Source organism: Taurulus bubalis (assembly GCF_910589615.1).
Source record: "Taurulus bubalis genome assembly, chromosome: 16".
Lineage (NCBI taxonomy): Eukaryota > Metazoa > Chordata > Actinopteri > Perciformes > Cottidae > Taurulus > Taurulus bubalis.
Genome location: NC_136604.1, coordinates 7,394,526 through 7,409,943, shown reverse-complemented (window position 1 = coordinate 7,409,943; position 15,418 = coordinate 7,394,526). Strand labels below are relative to the sequence as shown.

The 15,418-nt window shown below is 43.9% G+C and overlaps 2 protein-coding genes across 2 annotated transcripts; both read left to right on the top strand.

Moving 5' to 3' along the window:
- Positions 1–2,832: 2,832 nt before the first annotated feature.
- Positions 2,833–4,327, top strand: limd1b (LIM domains containing 1b). Its single transcript, XM_079232302.1, has 5 exons — positions 2,833–2,894; positions 3,017–3,079; positions 3,663–3,793; positions 3,953–4,004; positions 4,115–4,327. Exons 2-5 carry the CDS (start codon positions 3,071–3,073, stop codon positions 4,196–4,198), a joined length of 276 nt encoding a protein of 91 aa, XP_079088428.1. The 5' UTR covers positions 2,833–2,894; positions 3,017–3,070; the 3' UTR covers positions 4,199–4,327.
- A 648-nt stretch (positions 4,328–4,975) lies between these two features.
- nrm (nurim) lies at positions 4,976–7,824 on the top strand (the record flags this gene model as incomplete). Its single annotated transcript, XM_079231654.1, has 4 exons — positions 4,976–5,126; positions 5,699–5,892; positions 6,001–6,177; positions 6,705–7,824. 4 exons carry the CDS (start codon positions 4,976–4,978, stop codon positions 6,984–6,986), a joined length of 804 nt encoding a protein of 267 aa, XP_079087780.1. The 3' UTR covers positions 6,987–7,824.
- Between the last annotated feature and the right edge of the window lie 7,594 nt (positions 7,825–15,418).

Below are 15,418 nucleotides of genomic sequence, written 5' to 3'. Positions count from 1 at the left end.
ACCCATGTGGTCTTATAACAACCTTTTCTCATTTAAACCCCAAACCTAAATCCCAACACTCAACAAGACAGGAGGAGTACAAAGAGCTTTAAAAAAACAACAACTAAATACGTAAATAAAGGTTCTCACTTGTCCTAATCTTTTGTGTATTTATGAAGACACTGACACCCCCCAAACACACACACACACACACACACACACACACACACACACACACACACACACACACACACACACACACACACACACACACACACACACACACACACCTTTACAATGAAACACAAGTGATCTCACTGAGTCTTTGTGCTGAACCAGTCTGACAGCATGCAGAGTGGGCGTTGTGGTGAATTTAAACAGCTTCAGTGTGTCTCAACAAGAGAGCTCAGTAAAGAAGCAGCAGCTGTCACACACTTCCCCTCCCGTGTTACTGTAGATCCACAGCCAAACATGTGCTGCGGAGAGTTTCATGGCTAAAGTTTCTTTCGGGGAGTTTGACAGGAAAGCACCGTGATGCACTGTACGCACATTTGGAGACGATATAATGTGTATAGAATGCGTGACGTAAATTGTGTTACTTGTTTATTGTTTGGACGGACAAGTTGCAAGATTGTGAAAAGCTTAGTCAGTCATTGAAGGTATCCAAGTAAATTCTTCCTATTTTTGACATCATTGCTTCCTCTCTTTTTGTCTCATTTATTTACAGAACAGAATAAATTGAGGGGAAGAAACCAGGAAAAAGAAAAAAAGTCCTTGTGTACATGTAAAGAGCCATTACAACAGGGATAAAAATATAAAACAGACAACCACATTGTTCAGTTACAATCCGCTCTGCTCTCTTGGCATGAATGACAGCATTTGTTTTCAACTGCTATTTCCGGGTCATTGGTTATAACATGAAGGTTCTTGAATAGTCCACATGAGGGCAGTAAGATATGTGAGCAGCATCGAGCTCTAATCTACGGGAGGTTTTATGACTAATGGTGGACGAGGGTTCAGCCTCCTATTCATTATTTATTTCACGTATGCACAGATTGTTGATCGCAGTAAAGCAAACACTATGATCACTTTTTAAAACGATGACCTCCGTGGATTTTGGACACTTTTGGTTGAGAAGCAATGTTTATATATTTTAGTTAATTTTAAGAAGATCAATGTATGCTTTTTAAAGATAGTTTCAGAAGGCAGATATCTAATAATCAGCTCACGATCTTGTGACCCTTTGGACCAACCCCGACCACCGCAGGCTAGAAACCACTGCACTAAACCTGAATGAAGTCATTAAAAGGAGCTCCCCCTCCACCAGCAACAACATTACAAAGCTGCTTTTATGTAAATGCATCAATAAAAACAACAATAATTGAATGTGTGATAATATTGAACCAACATGAATAATTGTTTGGCAGAAGGAGTACTTGTACTTTTGATACTAAGGTACATTTGACTGAAAAAAACTGCAGTACTATTACTTAAGTAAGCAATATTTTGAACGCAGTACTTTCACAGTTTTGTAATGGTCATTTAATCTGAATACTTCTTTCCAGTGGTGGAAAGTTACTAAGGACATTTACCCAAGTACAATTTTACTGGCTGTCTAAATAAGAATATTTACTTTGTACTTCAGCCCTGGGGCATTTCAGAGAGAAATACTGTACCTTCTTACTCCACTATACATTTTAGTTGATCATTTCAGCTACAGGTTACTTTCCAGATTCAGATTGATGAATCAAAATAGTATGATGTCATATTATAGATTAATATGGGGGAAAAACTACTCAGCAGTATATAAAGTCATTCAAATTAGCTTCACATTGACCAGCAAATGCACATGTTGCAATGATGCATCAGTAAGTATACTCCAATCGTGTTCATTATTCTGAAACGGGCCGTGCATGAAGACCGTTGATCCCTTGCGGTGTTTCTAACTTGTGCTCAAAGACACCAGTGGGCCTCGTCTGCTGCCACCCACTCAGACAGCTACCTTTGAGGAGTCAGGGGGTCTGAGAGAGACCCAAAGCACCAAATGCAACACCCATGAACCCTGATAGCAGCTCCCCTTACAGCTGTCTGCCGCGTGCATAAAATTAGACCCCCAGACAGTCGTACTGGGGGCTCCAGCAGGCAGAGACAACTGGGGCGAAGATGGACCCAAGACATAGCTCCAGTCTTTACTTTGGTAAGGACAGAATACACTGAATATTTCCTCTCTGACATAGTTGTTCAGTGGTCATCTCTTCCAGCACTCTGTGGGTTAAGACCATTATTACTCATTGTGTGTGTGTGTGTGTGTGTGTGTGTGTGTGTGTGTGTGTGTGTGTGTGTGTGTGTGTGTGTGTGTGTGTGTGTGTGTTAGTCTGCACAGTCTGTTTTTGGTGAATGAAGAGGGGATCGGGGTTCACAGTAACCAGTTCTCTGCGTCTCATCCTTGTCGTGTATTCAGGGAGCTGCACGAGCTGCAGTAAAGCTGTGTACGGTGAAGGGAGAGCCTGCCAGGCGATGGGGAGTTTATTCCACAGCACTTGTTTCACCTGCAGCGTTTGCAGTGAGTCCTCCTGACGTGCCGCTGGATGTTCGGAATCCAAAATATCAAAACTGACGGTCAAACCCTCCTGTGTCTCTTTAAAATAACACATATTCACGACCAATGTCAGCAAATATGGAGATGAATGCATCTCTGCGTGTGGTTTATTAAGAGCTTGTCACTCAATAACTGTATTCTAAGGCCAGAAAGTCAATTTAAAGTTGTATTTCCATCTTTATGAAAACAAAATGTCACGTTGAGGATTTATGTTCACCTCGCTTCTTGTGCTTTGTTCTCATGTTTAGGCGAAAAGCTCAGTGGGAAGCCATTTTATACGGTGTCAGGAAGAATCTACTGTGAGGATGATTTCTTGGTGAGAATATGATGTTTCAGCACGGCTGCATACAGAGTTAAATATTACACAAACGTGTGATTTCCATCCAATTTGAAGATGTACAGCAATCAACCAGTCAATTGTTGTATTATTTCCTGCAGTGCTCAGGAGCTCATCCATCCCAAGAAGTGTGCAGCAGCTGTGGGTATTTAATCATGGACATGGTGAGTATGTATTCATTCACTGTATGTGCATATTCTGAGTACATATTATGTGATGCATGCTCTCTCTAGTGGTGGAAGTATTATTCACATGTTTTACTCAAGTAAAAGTAGAAATACAACAGTTTAGAAAATACTCCCCAAAGTCTTATATTCAAATACTACTTCAGTAAAAATACAAAAGTATTAGCATCAAAAGTTTCAGAATAATGTATTATAATTAGCGATGCATTAATATGTATATTACTTTAATGTTGTACTTGGTAAAGGTATAGCACTTTTGTTTTTCACTGCCAGGTAGATCATGAATTTCAATAAAATATTCTCATCCTCCAATTTGAATACATCCTAATTTATTTATTGATTATATTTAGTTTTTATAATCTAAAGGCATACACTAAACGTAGTAGAGTAGTTTCCCCGCTGAGATGCAGTGGATTTGAAGCATGAAGTAGCAGAAAACAGAAATATTCAAGTAAAGCACAGCTACCTCAAAGCGTACTCAAGTGCTTGAGTAAGTGTACTTAGTTACTTTGCGCCACTGGCTCTCACATTGTTTAAAGAACAGCTGGTTTCGCCTCCTCAGGTTTTGCAAGCTCGTGGGAAGTCTTACCACCCGTCCTGCTTTCGCTGTGTGGTCTGCAGACGCAGCCTGGAGGGCCAGCCCTTCAGCGTAGACGCAGACAGCAGGGTTTACTGTGTCAGCGACTACCACCGGTGAGTCCCTTATAGAGGCCCAGGCCTCTTAATCCACACTCCAGACAAAAGAAGAAGCCGAACCCGGCCCGACAGCCTATACATGAGCCCGGTCACACCCAGAGGGACTTCCCATCTGAGTTTCGGTGACCTTTTGCTGAGACTTGTCTGTGGTTTCAGGGTCAGAGCCCCTCTGTGTGCTGCATGCAGAGGGCCGATACTGCCGACTGAGGTGAGCTGAATTGATTGTTTAATTACTGGAAAATACCTAGAAGCAATTGTTACTTTAGTTTCTGAGACAGTATCAAAACAATTTCCCTTCATTCGTTGATTTCTTTCCAGGGGTCTACAGAGTCTATTCGGGTGGTATCATTTGACAGAAATTACCACGTAGAGTGCTACCGTGGTGAGGTAAACCTCATTTGAAGACAGAAGCATTTTGATATCTGTTGTTTTTTCACCCCGCTGGTCTTGTTTTGTAAATGTAAAACATTAAAAACAAGATACATGTTGAAGTTGATGAATCAGTAGCATTTTGAACAAGTTTCTGTCTTCAATAAAGTCACTTGTAGACCCAAGTCTTGAGTATTGTTTTGTGCTTTCTGTTTCTTATTAGTTTTGTTGTCTGTGTAAATCAAATGAGTAGGCCAGAATAGTTTACATGGCCAGCCAAATAATTAGGAAACCCCAGAGGAATCTCTCTTCACAAGAGGTGAAGCCGTGAGCCTCCTGACAAACGCTTCTCCTCATTTAGTACAATCAGAATTTTAAATAAAAGATCTGAGCCACAATATTTTTTATATATATATTAATGTTCGATGCTTTAGCATTTGGTTTGTATTTACATTATTTTGTTAGTGTTGTTTTGTTGCTGTATTTGTTCATTTCCTTTGGTTGTTTTTGTGAGCTACAATTTTCATGTTGAAATCAAATTCTTTGGAAACAACCGTGTGAACTGTATTCTAAAATATCCTCAGTATGTATTATCACGTTGCCCTGGTTGGTAGTCATAATTAATCATCTGCAGATGTTGTAATTAAAACAAATATACAGTGAAAAAAAAACCCCACTTTGACAGCAAGTAAACTTACTGTATGCACGTTTCCCTGCTGCTCAGAGGCGACACCGTGTGTCTATAGTCGGTATTACCACAAACTCCCGGAAGAATCTTCAGTTGGTTAATGAAGATAAACGCTGATTGAAATGGCGTCAGTCGGGCTACGTGGTGGCGCTCTCTGCGCCGTGTCTCTCCTAAGCACTGCGTTTGTTTTCATATCCGGCGCAGACTTTATTCGGTTTATATCATTTCGAGCCATTTACCACAACATCACCGGGGACACGACGCTCTGTCGAGGTAAGCTTCCGTGGGTTACTCTGCTGCTGGCAGCCGACCATGCGAAGTGAGCGCGAGCTAACTTTAGTGGAGGAGTTGTTAGAGGACCCTAAGTTAACAGGAGATGGCTGCTCCTGTCCGGGCTTACGTCGGGGCTATTATCACGCTACTTAGCGTCAGTAACGCTATAACAATAGCAGCAGCATAGCGGTGCTTCATACATAATATTATGAATGAAGTGAAATCTTAATTCATGCGAGTGTTTGACACACATTGTGACCGTATGGTGTCAGTGCCCGGCTAGCTCAGTCGGTAGAGCATGAGACTCTTAATCTCAGGGTCGTGGGTTCGAGCCCCACGTTGGGCGACATCTTTTCTTCTGTCCGAATTGGTTCTTGCCAGCCCCTCAGCTCAGTTGTTGATTTTGAGTGCAATGTTATATTTCCAAGGTCTTTTGTAAACTGTTTTACGAAAACCACGCTGGTCGAAAGGTCAAAGTGACTGTATTTTAATGCTCAATACAAGCATAATAAATGACAATATTCCAGTTTCAAATGTAACCTTTCTCTTCACATCATTTCCCCACACCTAAGACTCTATACCGTGGTCGGTGGCCCTGCAGGACAGCTCTGTCCTCGGGTCTCTCCTTGTGGATCTGGGGCTGCTGGCTCTCTTCATCATGCAGCACAGCCTGCTCGCCCGGTCACCCGTCAAACAGGCCCTCCAATCAGTGCTGGGGCCCCTGAACAGGACGGCTTACTGCTTCACCACAGCACTGGCACTCCAGGTACTGCAACACAGACAGCGTTCAAGTTGAACATGTCTTGGGGATTTATAATACATGCTGTTTTTCTACACCACTCTGCATCATCACCCTCTTTCCCCTCTTTGTTAGATCATCATGCGCTATTGGCAGCCCGTGACTGACGCCCCCTGTCTGTGGTCGGTGCGTCACACACCCTGGAGTATGTGGTTCCCTCTGATCTGCTTCATTCTCCACTTCCTCTGCTGGGCAATAATCTGCAGCATCCTCATGCTCTTTGATTACCCTGAGCTGTTGGGCATCGAGCAGGTAGCTTATCAGCATAACATTTCCACAAATATTTGAGGTAATTCTGCCTTCATGTGAGAGTAAACAGTTGAAAGGAAACAAAGCGAGAAGGGGAATGACATACAAGACAGGTGGTGGATTCAACACTGGATGTTGTGATTGCAGTATACTATGCACCAGATGCCCCGTTAAACATCAGGTGGAAAATAAATTATCAGAACTGCTTTTATTATCTTCTTAATTACTTCAAGGTGCTGGCGGTTTGGCAGTATAATCAGCAATATGATCAAATTAGTTTCCGACAGATTTATTTGCCGTAACTGAGATGCATACAGTATGTGTCAGAAAAATTGAATTACATTTACACAGTGAAATGGGTAAGGTTTTCTTGAATTGTGATTAGACTTTCAGTGTCGCAGGGAGTGTGTTATCTGTGTTATGAAAAACATAAATACTTTGACTTGGTATCGGTACTGCCTGCTTAACCTAATTTGTCTCTCTCATCCTCACCCTCACCCTCCTCACCCTCACCCTCTTCTCTCTCTCAGGTTTACTACACTTGCCTCGGTTTAGGGGACCCCCTGACTTACAAGTCACCTCGCGCCCAGCGACTCCTATCTCACCTCCGCCACCCGGTGTGCCTTGAGCTAGGCGTCGTGCTGTGGCTCCTGCCGGCCTTGTCCCTGGACAGGCTCCTGCTGGCGGGGACTCTGTCGACCTACCTGGCTCTGGCACACTCTCTGGACAAACAGGATTTAGCCTACCTCTGCGTCCAGCTTAGCCACAAGCTGCAGCTCGTTGCAGAGACCAGCGACCACAAGGAGAAGTGAAGTAAAAGATCTTCTTCCTGCTGTCATGTGAAGCCTCAAGCTAACTGCTGTCTTAAAATGAGCTGAAATGTTATAAAACGGACTTCTCAATGAGCCTGGTCATCTGCTGCGTTGAATAAGATGCTCTGGCTATTTCTGCTCAAGGACCTCAACTTTACACTACTTTTTAAAGTTTTCTTTTCACTGTATATGTGGTTCCAGAAAGGGAGATTTTATTCCACTAGTTGAAAGCACAATGTTTATTTTATATTTTGGAGGACAGCTCTATATTCTGAATACATTTAGGAACAGAGATTCCTAAATTTAATCAGAATATAGGATGTCTTATTGTAAAGTTTTGTATTTTGTGTCCAAATTCGATATTATAAAAAATGTAAGGTTTTGCAATAAAACCTGTCAAATATTCTTTATTTTATTCATAATATAGTATATTTTTAATAGGCCTTTACATTCAAAGTGTCAACTGCAGGTATGCTGTTTTTCTGAGAGAGAGATTTGCATTACACATTTTTTAGTAATTGTCTTAATTGTCCTTGAATAAGAATATTACACTGAGATCTCACTGTAAAAAAAAGCACAAAATCATGTTTGTTTTTCACACTTGGCAAACAATGGCCTTTCTGAGATTATTAATGTATTTCCTCAGGTGCTTCATTTTGTGTTGGGGCCAGTAACGTCATGAACAAAGTGAATAAAGTTGCCTTCTAAATATGTCATTCATTCTCAGACTTCAAAAGTACTGTAATCTTTGATTTAACATGCATTGTATGCTGGTATGAGATGTCTGCGTTGTGGCCTCACTGTAATGACAATAATAACTTTTAGTATTGTCATGTTGAATGAATAAACGCAATAAGATGCATGCAGCTGTGTGAGATGTCTATTCGTGTTGTATTATTAGTATTAAAGGCCAAATCACACGAGTTTGGGAAGCTCACTTTGAACTATTGTATTGAATCTTAAAAAACATTTTTTTTTATAATTTAATGGGGATTTCTTTGCATTTTCAGGTGAATTAGCTTATGTTTTATATCCACTTGTTTTGTTGAAATAAGGTCCCAGTTTGGTGGGTGGAACAAGCATTATACGAAGTAGAGTTGCATGTTCGGTTCTGACATTGAAAAAAAATGCAAATTAAGAGTGAAAATATAGTAATAAAAAACAAAAATACATGCCATAATGGAATGAGGTGGATCAAACCTCCTGCCTATGAGCTCTGCCCTGCTGACACCGCAGCCCGTGTCACACACCCCTCCACCTCCATCTTTTTTTCCAATTAGTCCTGCGGGAAGGAGGGATGAGATGAGATGAGGTGGGGGGGGTTGTTGCATGGGCAGACGGCTCTGTTCTCTAAACGCCTTTTCTCAGGTCCGACAATATGGTGTGTGCCACTAAACTCTCCTGACAGAGTTTAATGTAATTATCGGATTACAGGGCAGCCGCTCCAAGGCTGGAAACATTTACTACTATCCCGACGACGGAGGTGTTTCATGCTCTGGTGCGCAGTCGGGCCGCCGGGTGATTTGACGTCTGTTTTTAAAACAGACGTTTTGACAGCATAGATTAATCTGTTAGTTATTGGCGAAGGAGATTATTATTTTTTCCGTCAAAGAGTGGAGCGCATTACGCCCAGCCAAGTGGAAATGACAACTTTAAAATCGAAGCGGATCTAGGCCTACTAATATCTTTGGGTCTTTTTTTGGTGAGTTTGATTTCACACTTTCATCATAAATGTGAGACTAAAGCGGAGAGAGATTTGCATGATGCGCTGCAAGTTAATTTGATGAAGTTTATGATACTATTTTAATACAATGTTTAACAGATCTGGAAATGTTGTTCCACAGTGTAATTCTGCATTCATTTGCATGTTTATTGATATTTAAATTGTGCAGTTTGGAGTTGTATATACTCTTCCAAAAGTTAAACATGTGGGTGATGTTCACATCTATTTAGCATGGTTGCAGAGAGAATTGATTTTAATCAATTGTTTCCTGATTTGCAGACAATTGCCAGAAGCTTTAAAGAAGAACAGCAACGTTGTTCGAAACCTTTTCAGCTATGTCTGTCTCCTCTCTGCCGGAATGGAAGCAACTCCTGCTGGAGAAAAAGAGGAGAGAGGAGGAGGAGCGAGAGCGGAGAGAGCAAGAGGAGGAGAAGAAGTTTGCCAGCATGCCCGCCTGGAAGCGAGGGATCATCCAGCGGAGGAAGGCCAAGCAGGACAGTTTAGGTGACAGGGAAAAGGAGAGAGACGTCTGTCTGCTGCAGGTGGATGTCAGATCTGCTTCTGATGGCCTGAGTGACACGGACAGCTTTGTGACGGTCAATTTGGAAAGCGAATTGTCACTTAGTCCAGATCCAGGGCTATGGCTGGATGGAGAGGTCAAACCAGAGAATCAGGTGTCTGCAGAAACTATAGTTCCAGTCCATGAAAACCCATTTATTCGCACGCAGAGTGCATGGAGGAAGGGCAGGGATGCAGAATGGGGGAACGAGCCAGAAATTAAGGAGAAAGACAAATCCAGCCCCAAGAGTCAAGATGGGGAGTCGGGAAGAGGAAGAGAAATTGAGCTGAAAATAGAGAGATTCAGAGATGTGAGTGAGGGAAGGGAAAAAGAGATGAGTAGGGACTGGAGTCAAGGAAGAGAAAAAGAGAATAACAACCAATGGAAAGAGTCCGTTAAAGATGCAGCCAGGGAGCGGGATTTCTTCAAAGTAAGAAAAGACGAAGAGGAAAAAGAAACAGACCAGCCATCTAGTTCGTTTTCTCCCCTCGGCCCTTGTCTTCGGACCATCCGAGCCGACAACATCATCATCATTGAGCAGGATAGGAAAGGCAGCGATGAGAGAAGGGCTAGATGGAGGGAGGCAGAGAGGGAGAGGCCTGAGGAGGACCAGCAGCTGACGAGAGGGATGAAGATGGACCTGAGGGAGATCCTTGCTGGAGGAGGGTGCATCACCGAGATCCGAGCCTCTGAAGTTCTGATCATAAAGCCCTCGGCGAGCCCTGAAGAGAGGAGTCCAGAAGTAGTAAGAGGAAGGAGAGGTTCGGTGAGAGAGGATGGAGAGATGAAATGCAGCATGGATGGAAGGAGGGAGAGTTTTTGTAGGGAGCTCAGAAGAGACAAGTCCTGGCTGAGAGAAAAAGAGAGGGAGAGACCATGGGGTCAGGCGACCGTTATTAAAGACGACAGGAAGGACAGCTTGGATGATAACGTGTTTGTTGAAAAGGGAGGGAGGGTCAGCCAGCTGCTGAGTAAATTCGGACAGCACCCCAAACCTCCATCTCGATCCAAAAGCTCTGATAATTTCCACCGGCCTGGGAGGAGAAAACTCTCAGGAGACGAAGATGACCAACAATATGAGGCAGACGGGAGGAATATGGCACTGAAAGGTGGACCGAAACGCTCATTTAGCTTCTCTGATCGTGTCCTCTGTGCTAAGGAGAACGGTTTAGATGATGATGGTTATCATGTGAGGAAAACTTATGAGAGGATGCATTCAGACAAGAGCGCAGGGCCGTGGGTCGACGACGCAGGCTTAGGTAAGGAGATCACAAAGATCAAACTGGGGTGCACACGGCTTTTAGATAAAGACCGGTTTGGAATGCAAAAAGATGGACGTTTAAAAAATGAGGAAGAAAAGGGAGTGAAGAGGAGAAATGAAGCAGAAATGTGTCCCTCCCTCCAACACAGGAGCGAATTTAAGAAGGTGGAGCCTGTTGATACGAGGGCTTTGGAAAGGGCAAGCGACGCAGATGGAGACGCGGGGTTCACGGTGGCATCGGTCAAAAACACAGAAGGAATCTCGTTCGCTAGAAAAGTTGCAACCAAGCAGGATGGGAGAGCAAGAGCTGAAAGAGAGGCGAAGCGCCACACTGGTGAGAGAAGTCTAGAAAAGGAGACGAGTGTAGAAAAACAATCAGAGGCGGGGCGACCGGTTGAGGAGCAAGTTTGTGATAAAAAGGTGTCAGATTGTAGGATGGAAGAGGGATTCGAACGCACAATCCCACCTGAAACTTTGCTGAAGAGTCACGATTCAGCGTTCACAGAGTGCTCCAGTCTGCTCTGCGCTGTCACCGATAGGGCTAGAGACCTCCACAGAGGGCCAGAGTGGAGTGGTTCAGGGCCACAAGGACCTTACATTGGACACTCTGTTTTGTCCCACCACACGGAGGAGCTTTTAAGTAAAATAGAAAAAATAGGAGACACAACTATTTATACCAACGAGAAAGGAGAACGCGCTCACAAGGCGGCATATGAAATGACCAAAGGATCAGATCCGGAGATTGGATCAACATTTCTTAATGATGCAACCCCCAGATCTCCAAAAAGGATTGCACCCACAGGGATCCCTCCTGTTCCCCTGGAGATTCAAATCCCCAGAAGTGTGTTTTACGTTGCAGAAGAAATGGTAGAGGGAGAAAAGGCTGTGGGTCAAAGCATCGAGGGGAAAGACTGGAAAGGAGGTCAAGGGGTCGAGAGGAGGGATAGCTGGAGAATCGGAAAACCTCTGAGCCGCATCGAGTCCCTGCGAGAGAAAATAAGGCAAAAAGAGCTGGTGAAGCTGAGACGCAGAGAGGCACAAGGTGACGGCAGGAGTGAAGGTGCCGAGTCAAGCGACAATGAGGCAGCCGGGGACGGGGTTGACGAGAGGGGAACTGAAATAGAGAAAGAGTGGGACACTGCAGCTCAGATGCGGAAGCTGGGCGAAGCAGAGAGGAGACAGGAAGACGCAGCAGCGTTTGACGTCACACAGGAAGTCAGCGTGTTGAAAACCTGCCTCCAACTTCCTGTTTCTGTCCCACTCTTGCATGCCATCAGAGGAGAGGAAGTGACAAGCGGGTACGCCACCGCTGCCTCCGAAGTGATCTGTGACAGCTTCCAGATATCTGAGGATGAGGACGACCCCGTGAAACATGTGGAGGAAGAGCTGAGGCGCCACCGGAGCCAACACGAAAGCAGAGAAGCCGAACAGGAGGAGGAGGAGGGGGAAAAGGAGCTCTCTGAGGAGGAGGTAGAGGAATACACATCGCCTCTCGACCCTGTGCAATCTCTCTCCTCTTTACCGCCTCATACCAACTCCCTCGTAGCCATGAGCCGGATCTACAAATTGGAGAAGGTTGGCTCGAGGTGCCTGAGGGAGAGGACCGTAGACGTCCCATCAGTTCACCTTGTTAAAGTGAAGCCCCTCATGTCCAACGCACAGCACGGGGACAGCAAAACATTCTCAAGTGAGGACATTTGCGGGGTTCAGACAATACAACGACAGATAGAGCAGTTTCAGCTGAAAGAGCAGGAAGCGCTGAAGACTTCACCAAACACCCTTCTGAAGGAATGGGAGACAAAGGGGCATCACATCTCCAGAGGAGTGTTAAAGCAGCAGGTAAAGGACGATGAAAAGACCCTGGAGAAAGATGAGGAAACGCCTAAATCGAATCTCTATGTGTCTCCTCGCCGCGTCTGTTCTCCAACATCTCAGCTGAAGCAATCTAAGCAAACTACCGCCGTTGCCCCCTCACTTCTTAGGAGCCAATCCCCGGACAACACTCTGAAACCCTCGGATTACGCCCCGACTCCGGCCTCCTCCCCGACCCCGACCTCCGACCCTTGCTCCCCATCTCCTTCCCAGTCTCCGAGTGTCTCTCCATCTCTAACCCCATCGCCCCCGCTCTTCTCCGTCAGGAGTGCCTCTGGAGGCCAAGTGAAGAGAGGTGCCACGATCACAATCGCCCCAAAGAAGCCTGCTGGCAGAGAAGTGACGGAACCCACAACTGGGACCACGGCAGTAGGGCCGAAACTTTCAAAGGCCTCGTCGCAGCAGGCCCAGGGGACCCCCGCTGTGGCCGAGCCGGTGAAAAAGAAGTACCCCACGGCGGAGGAGATTGAGGTGATTGGTGGATATCAGAATCTAGACAAGTCCTGTCTGGTCAAGAACCGAGAGACCCCAAAAAGGGTGAGTGTTTTTTGTTGTTGTTTTGCTTTTCACTCAGATGTAAATGTAAAACTAAATGCAAACTAAATTACTTATTGTCCACTAAACAAGCAAGTGCACCAAAGACAAGACAGGAACTTATCTGCATCTCTCAGTCATTTTAATGTCATGTTGCAAGAAAACTGCAAATTTGAAGGCCTTTGATTTTAAAAGGGATCGCCGCTTTCCAGACTTCATAAGAGGTTGTTTAGAGGGCAACAGAATCTCCTCTCTTCTTGGAGAACATCCCTTTTGATTGAGAAGTACGATCACAGACACGGACTAAGCCGGTTAAAGCCTTATCAAGCACGACATCTTGATTCTTAGCCATACAATCCGGGAGGGACCTGCTTTGCCATTTGCTTCTTAGGTCTGATTCTTGGCAGACTTTTGACTTTTACCACATGATAATGATCTCATCATACATATTTTAGCCAAACGTGTGGACAGCAGAAAAACTGACCTGTTTTTAGACATCTATAGTTTATTATTGACATACAAAACCACAAAGAGACGGTCAAAGTAAGCTGCTTGTTGCTTTGTTTGCTAAAATGAAGATACTCATAAGTGCAAAGTAATTAAAAATTGTTTAATTTAGCACCCTTTTGTATTTTTTAAGCATCTGCAGAAAGTTTGCAGGCTTCAGTGGAGATAAAACAGTTAGTAGGAAACCACACTGAGGTTTTGTCTGCCAACCTGACATCACAGGCTTGATTCTGTGGATGCATGCAAAGAACAACAGAGATATGTACAGTATTTCAGTCTGAGCAGCCTCGACTCAAACTACAAACAAATCTCACTGGAGTTAAAGGTCATATTAGGACTTTCTGTGAAGCCGAGCAGAAATAATCTTTTTGTCTATTCTTTCTTAGCACCTTGTGGGGATGACTGTATTTGTGTATTTTAGAATTTGTATTCATATATATATATATATATATATATATATATATATATATATATATATATATATATATATATATAGATAATTTTTTCCCATGTAAAAAAAACTGCTGGCAATTTCCCTTCAGTCTGCGTGTGTTGCAGACTGCTTCCTCGTTCCCTCGCACAAATTATGCCGTTTTCTGTTGAGTCAGCCCTCCCTTCCTCTCAGACAATTCTCTCTTTGTATCTTCTTGGCTGTTTCCTAGCGGGGATTTGGTTTGTTAGGCTGGAATCTTGGCAAACTGTTAACCACGCTGGCGCTCCACTGCACGAGTGTTACTGTCAGTATGCCGCCAACTCTTAGTTTGATGTGGGAAATAAGTGTAACAGAAAGATGTGAAGTAACTTAATGGTGGTCTCAAAAGATGACACTGAAGATACTGAGAGGATTATAGGCGATTATATATTATTATTATTTATAGGCTTCTTGTTTTGTCTCACAGAAACTCACGGTCACACTGCATGTTTTTGCTCACTTCCTCTTTCAATCTTCTCCACTTCCTCTAAACGAGGGACGCCGATCGACACGAGGAAGTGACGCAGGGTTCTCTTTTAAATCTCTAAATGCAACTCGGACACTAAATCATCTGTTTCAAACGACTTGACTAATCAACAAAGAGTGAAAGAGAAACTAGGGTTTGGTGCTCTTCTCTGCATATGACTTTCTCCAGCTCTCGGTTGGCCCGTGACTGAGACCTCTAATGAAGTAAACAATCATTTATTTATAAGCAAAGTCCGCTTTAGCTGCAGCGAGTGACCACTGATTCTGTGACCACCTGTCGCTCTCTCGTTGATGCCCTTCAGACTGTTTGACGTCAGGCCTCCTTCCCTCCCCCATCTGAACCCACGGCATCATGTCACAGTGGGGAGCAACCTGCCTGCTCCTCCTTCTTTATTTTCCTCTTGATATGCATGCTTGATTAAGACTCTCGAAATAAAAAATATGGCTTTTTTTTCTTGTTTGGTTTTTAAAAATGGGTCTTATATTTTGGTCACAATTTTAGTTATTAATTAATGTTACATCTTTTTTGTTTAAAACAAATGCTTGAACTATATCAGGATAAATTGGGGGCCAGTCTTATTTAAATATTGCTCTGAACCAAATAGACACTTTAACATCCAGACACTTTAACAACAAGCACTATTGAACCTGTGAAGAAGTGTGGTCAAATATTGATGTAGATATTAACTTCCTGCTTAGGAAAACGTCCCTCTTATTCTCCTGCTCTCCCAGTTTCTGTCTCTCGACCGGTGCCTCTGCTGTCCTGCTGTGTTAGTTAGGTTAATCGGGTTCATGGAGGGAGGATTAGCCTCTCGTGCCTTAGCATGATTGGTCGGGCATCTCTAATGCAGCGCTATTATCTGCACCACTCTGCAGACAGCCGCTGTCAAGGTGAAGCAGCGGTAATTCGTAATGATGTGTACAGTGTGGCGTTTGGTCGTTTCAGGCCCCATCCAGATCCTGTCTGCACCTATGGGAGTATCTATAGGGTGCACATGTCGGCTGTTCCTATAAGACA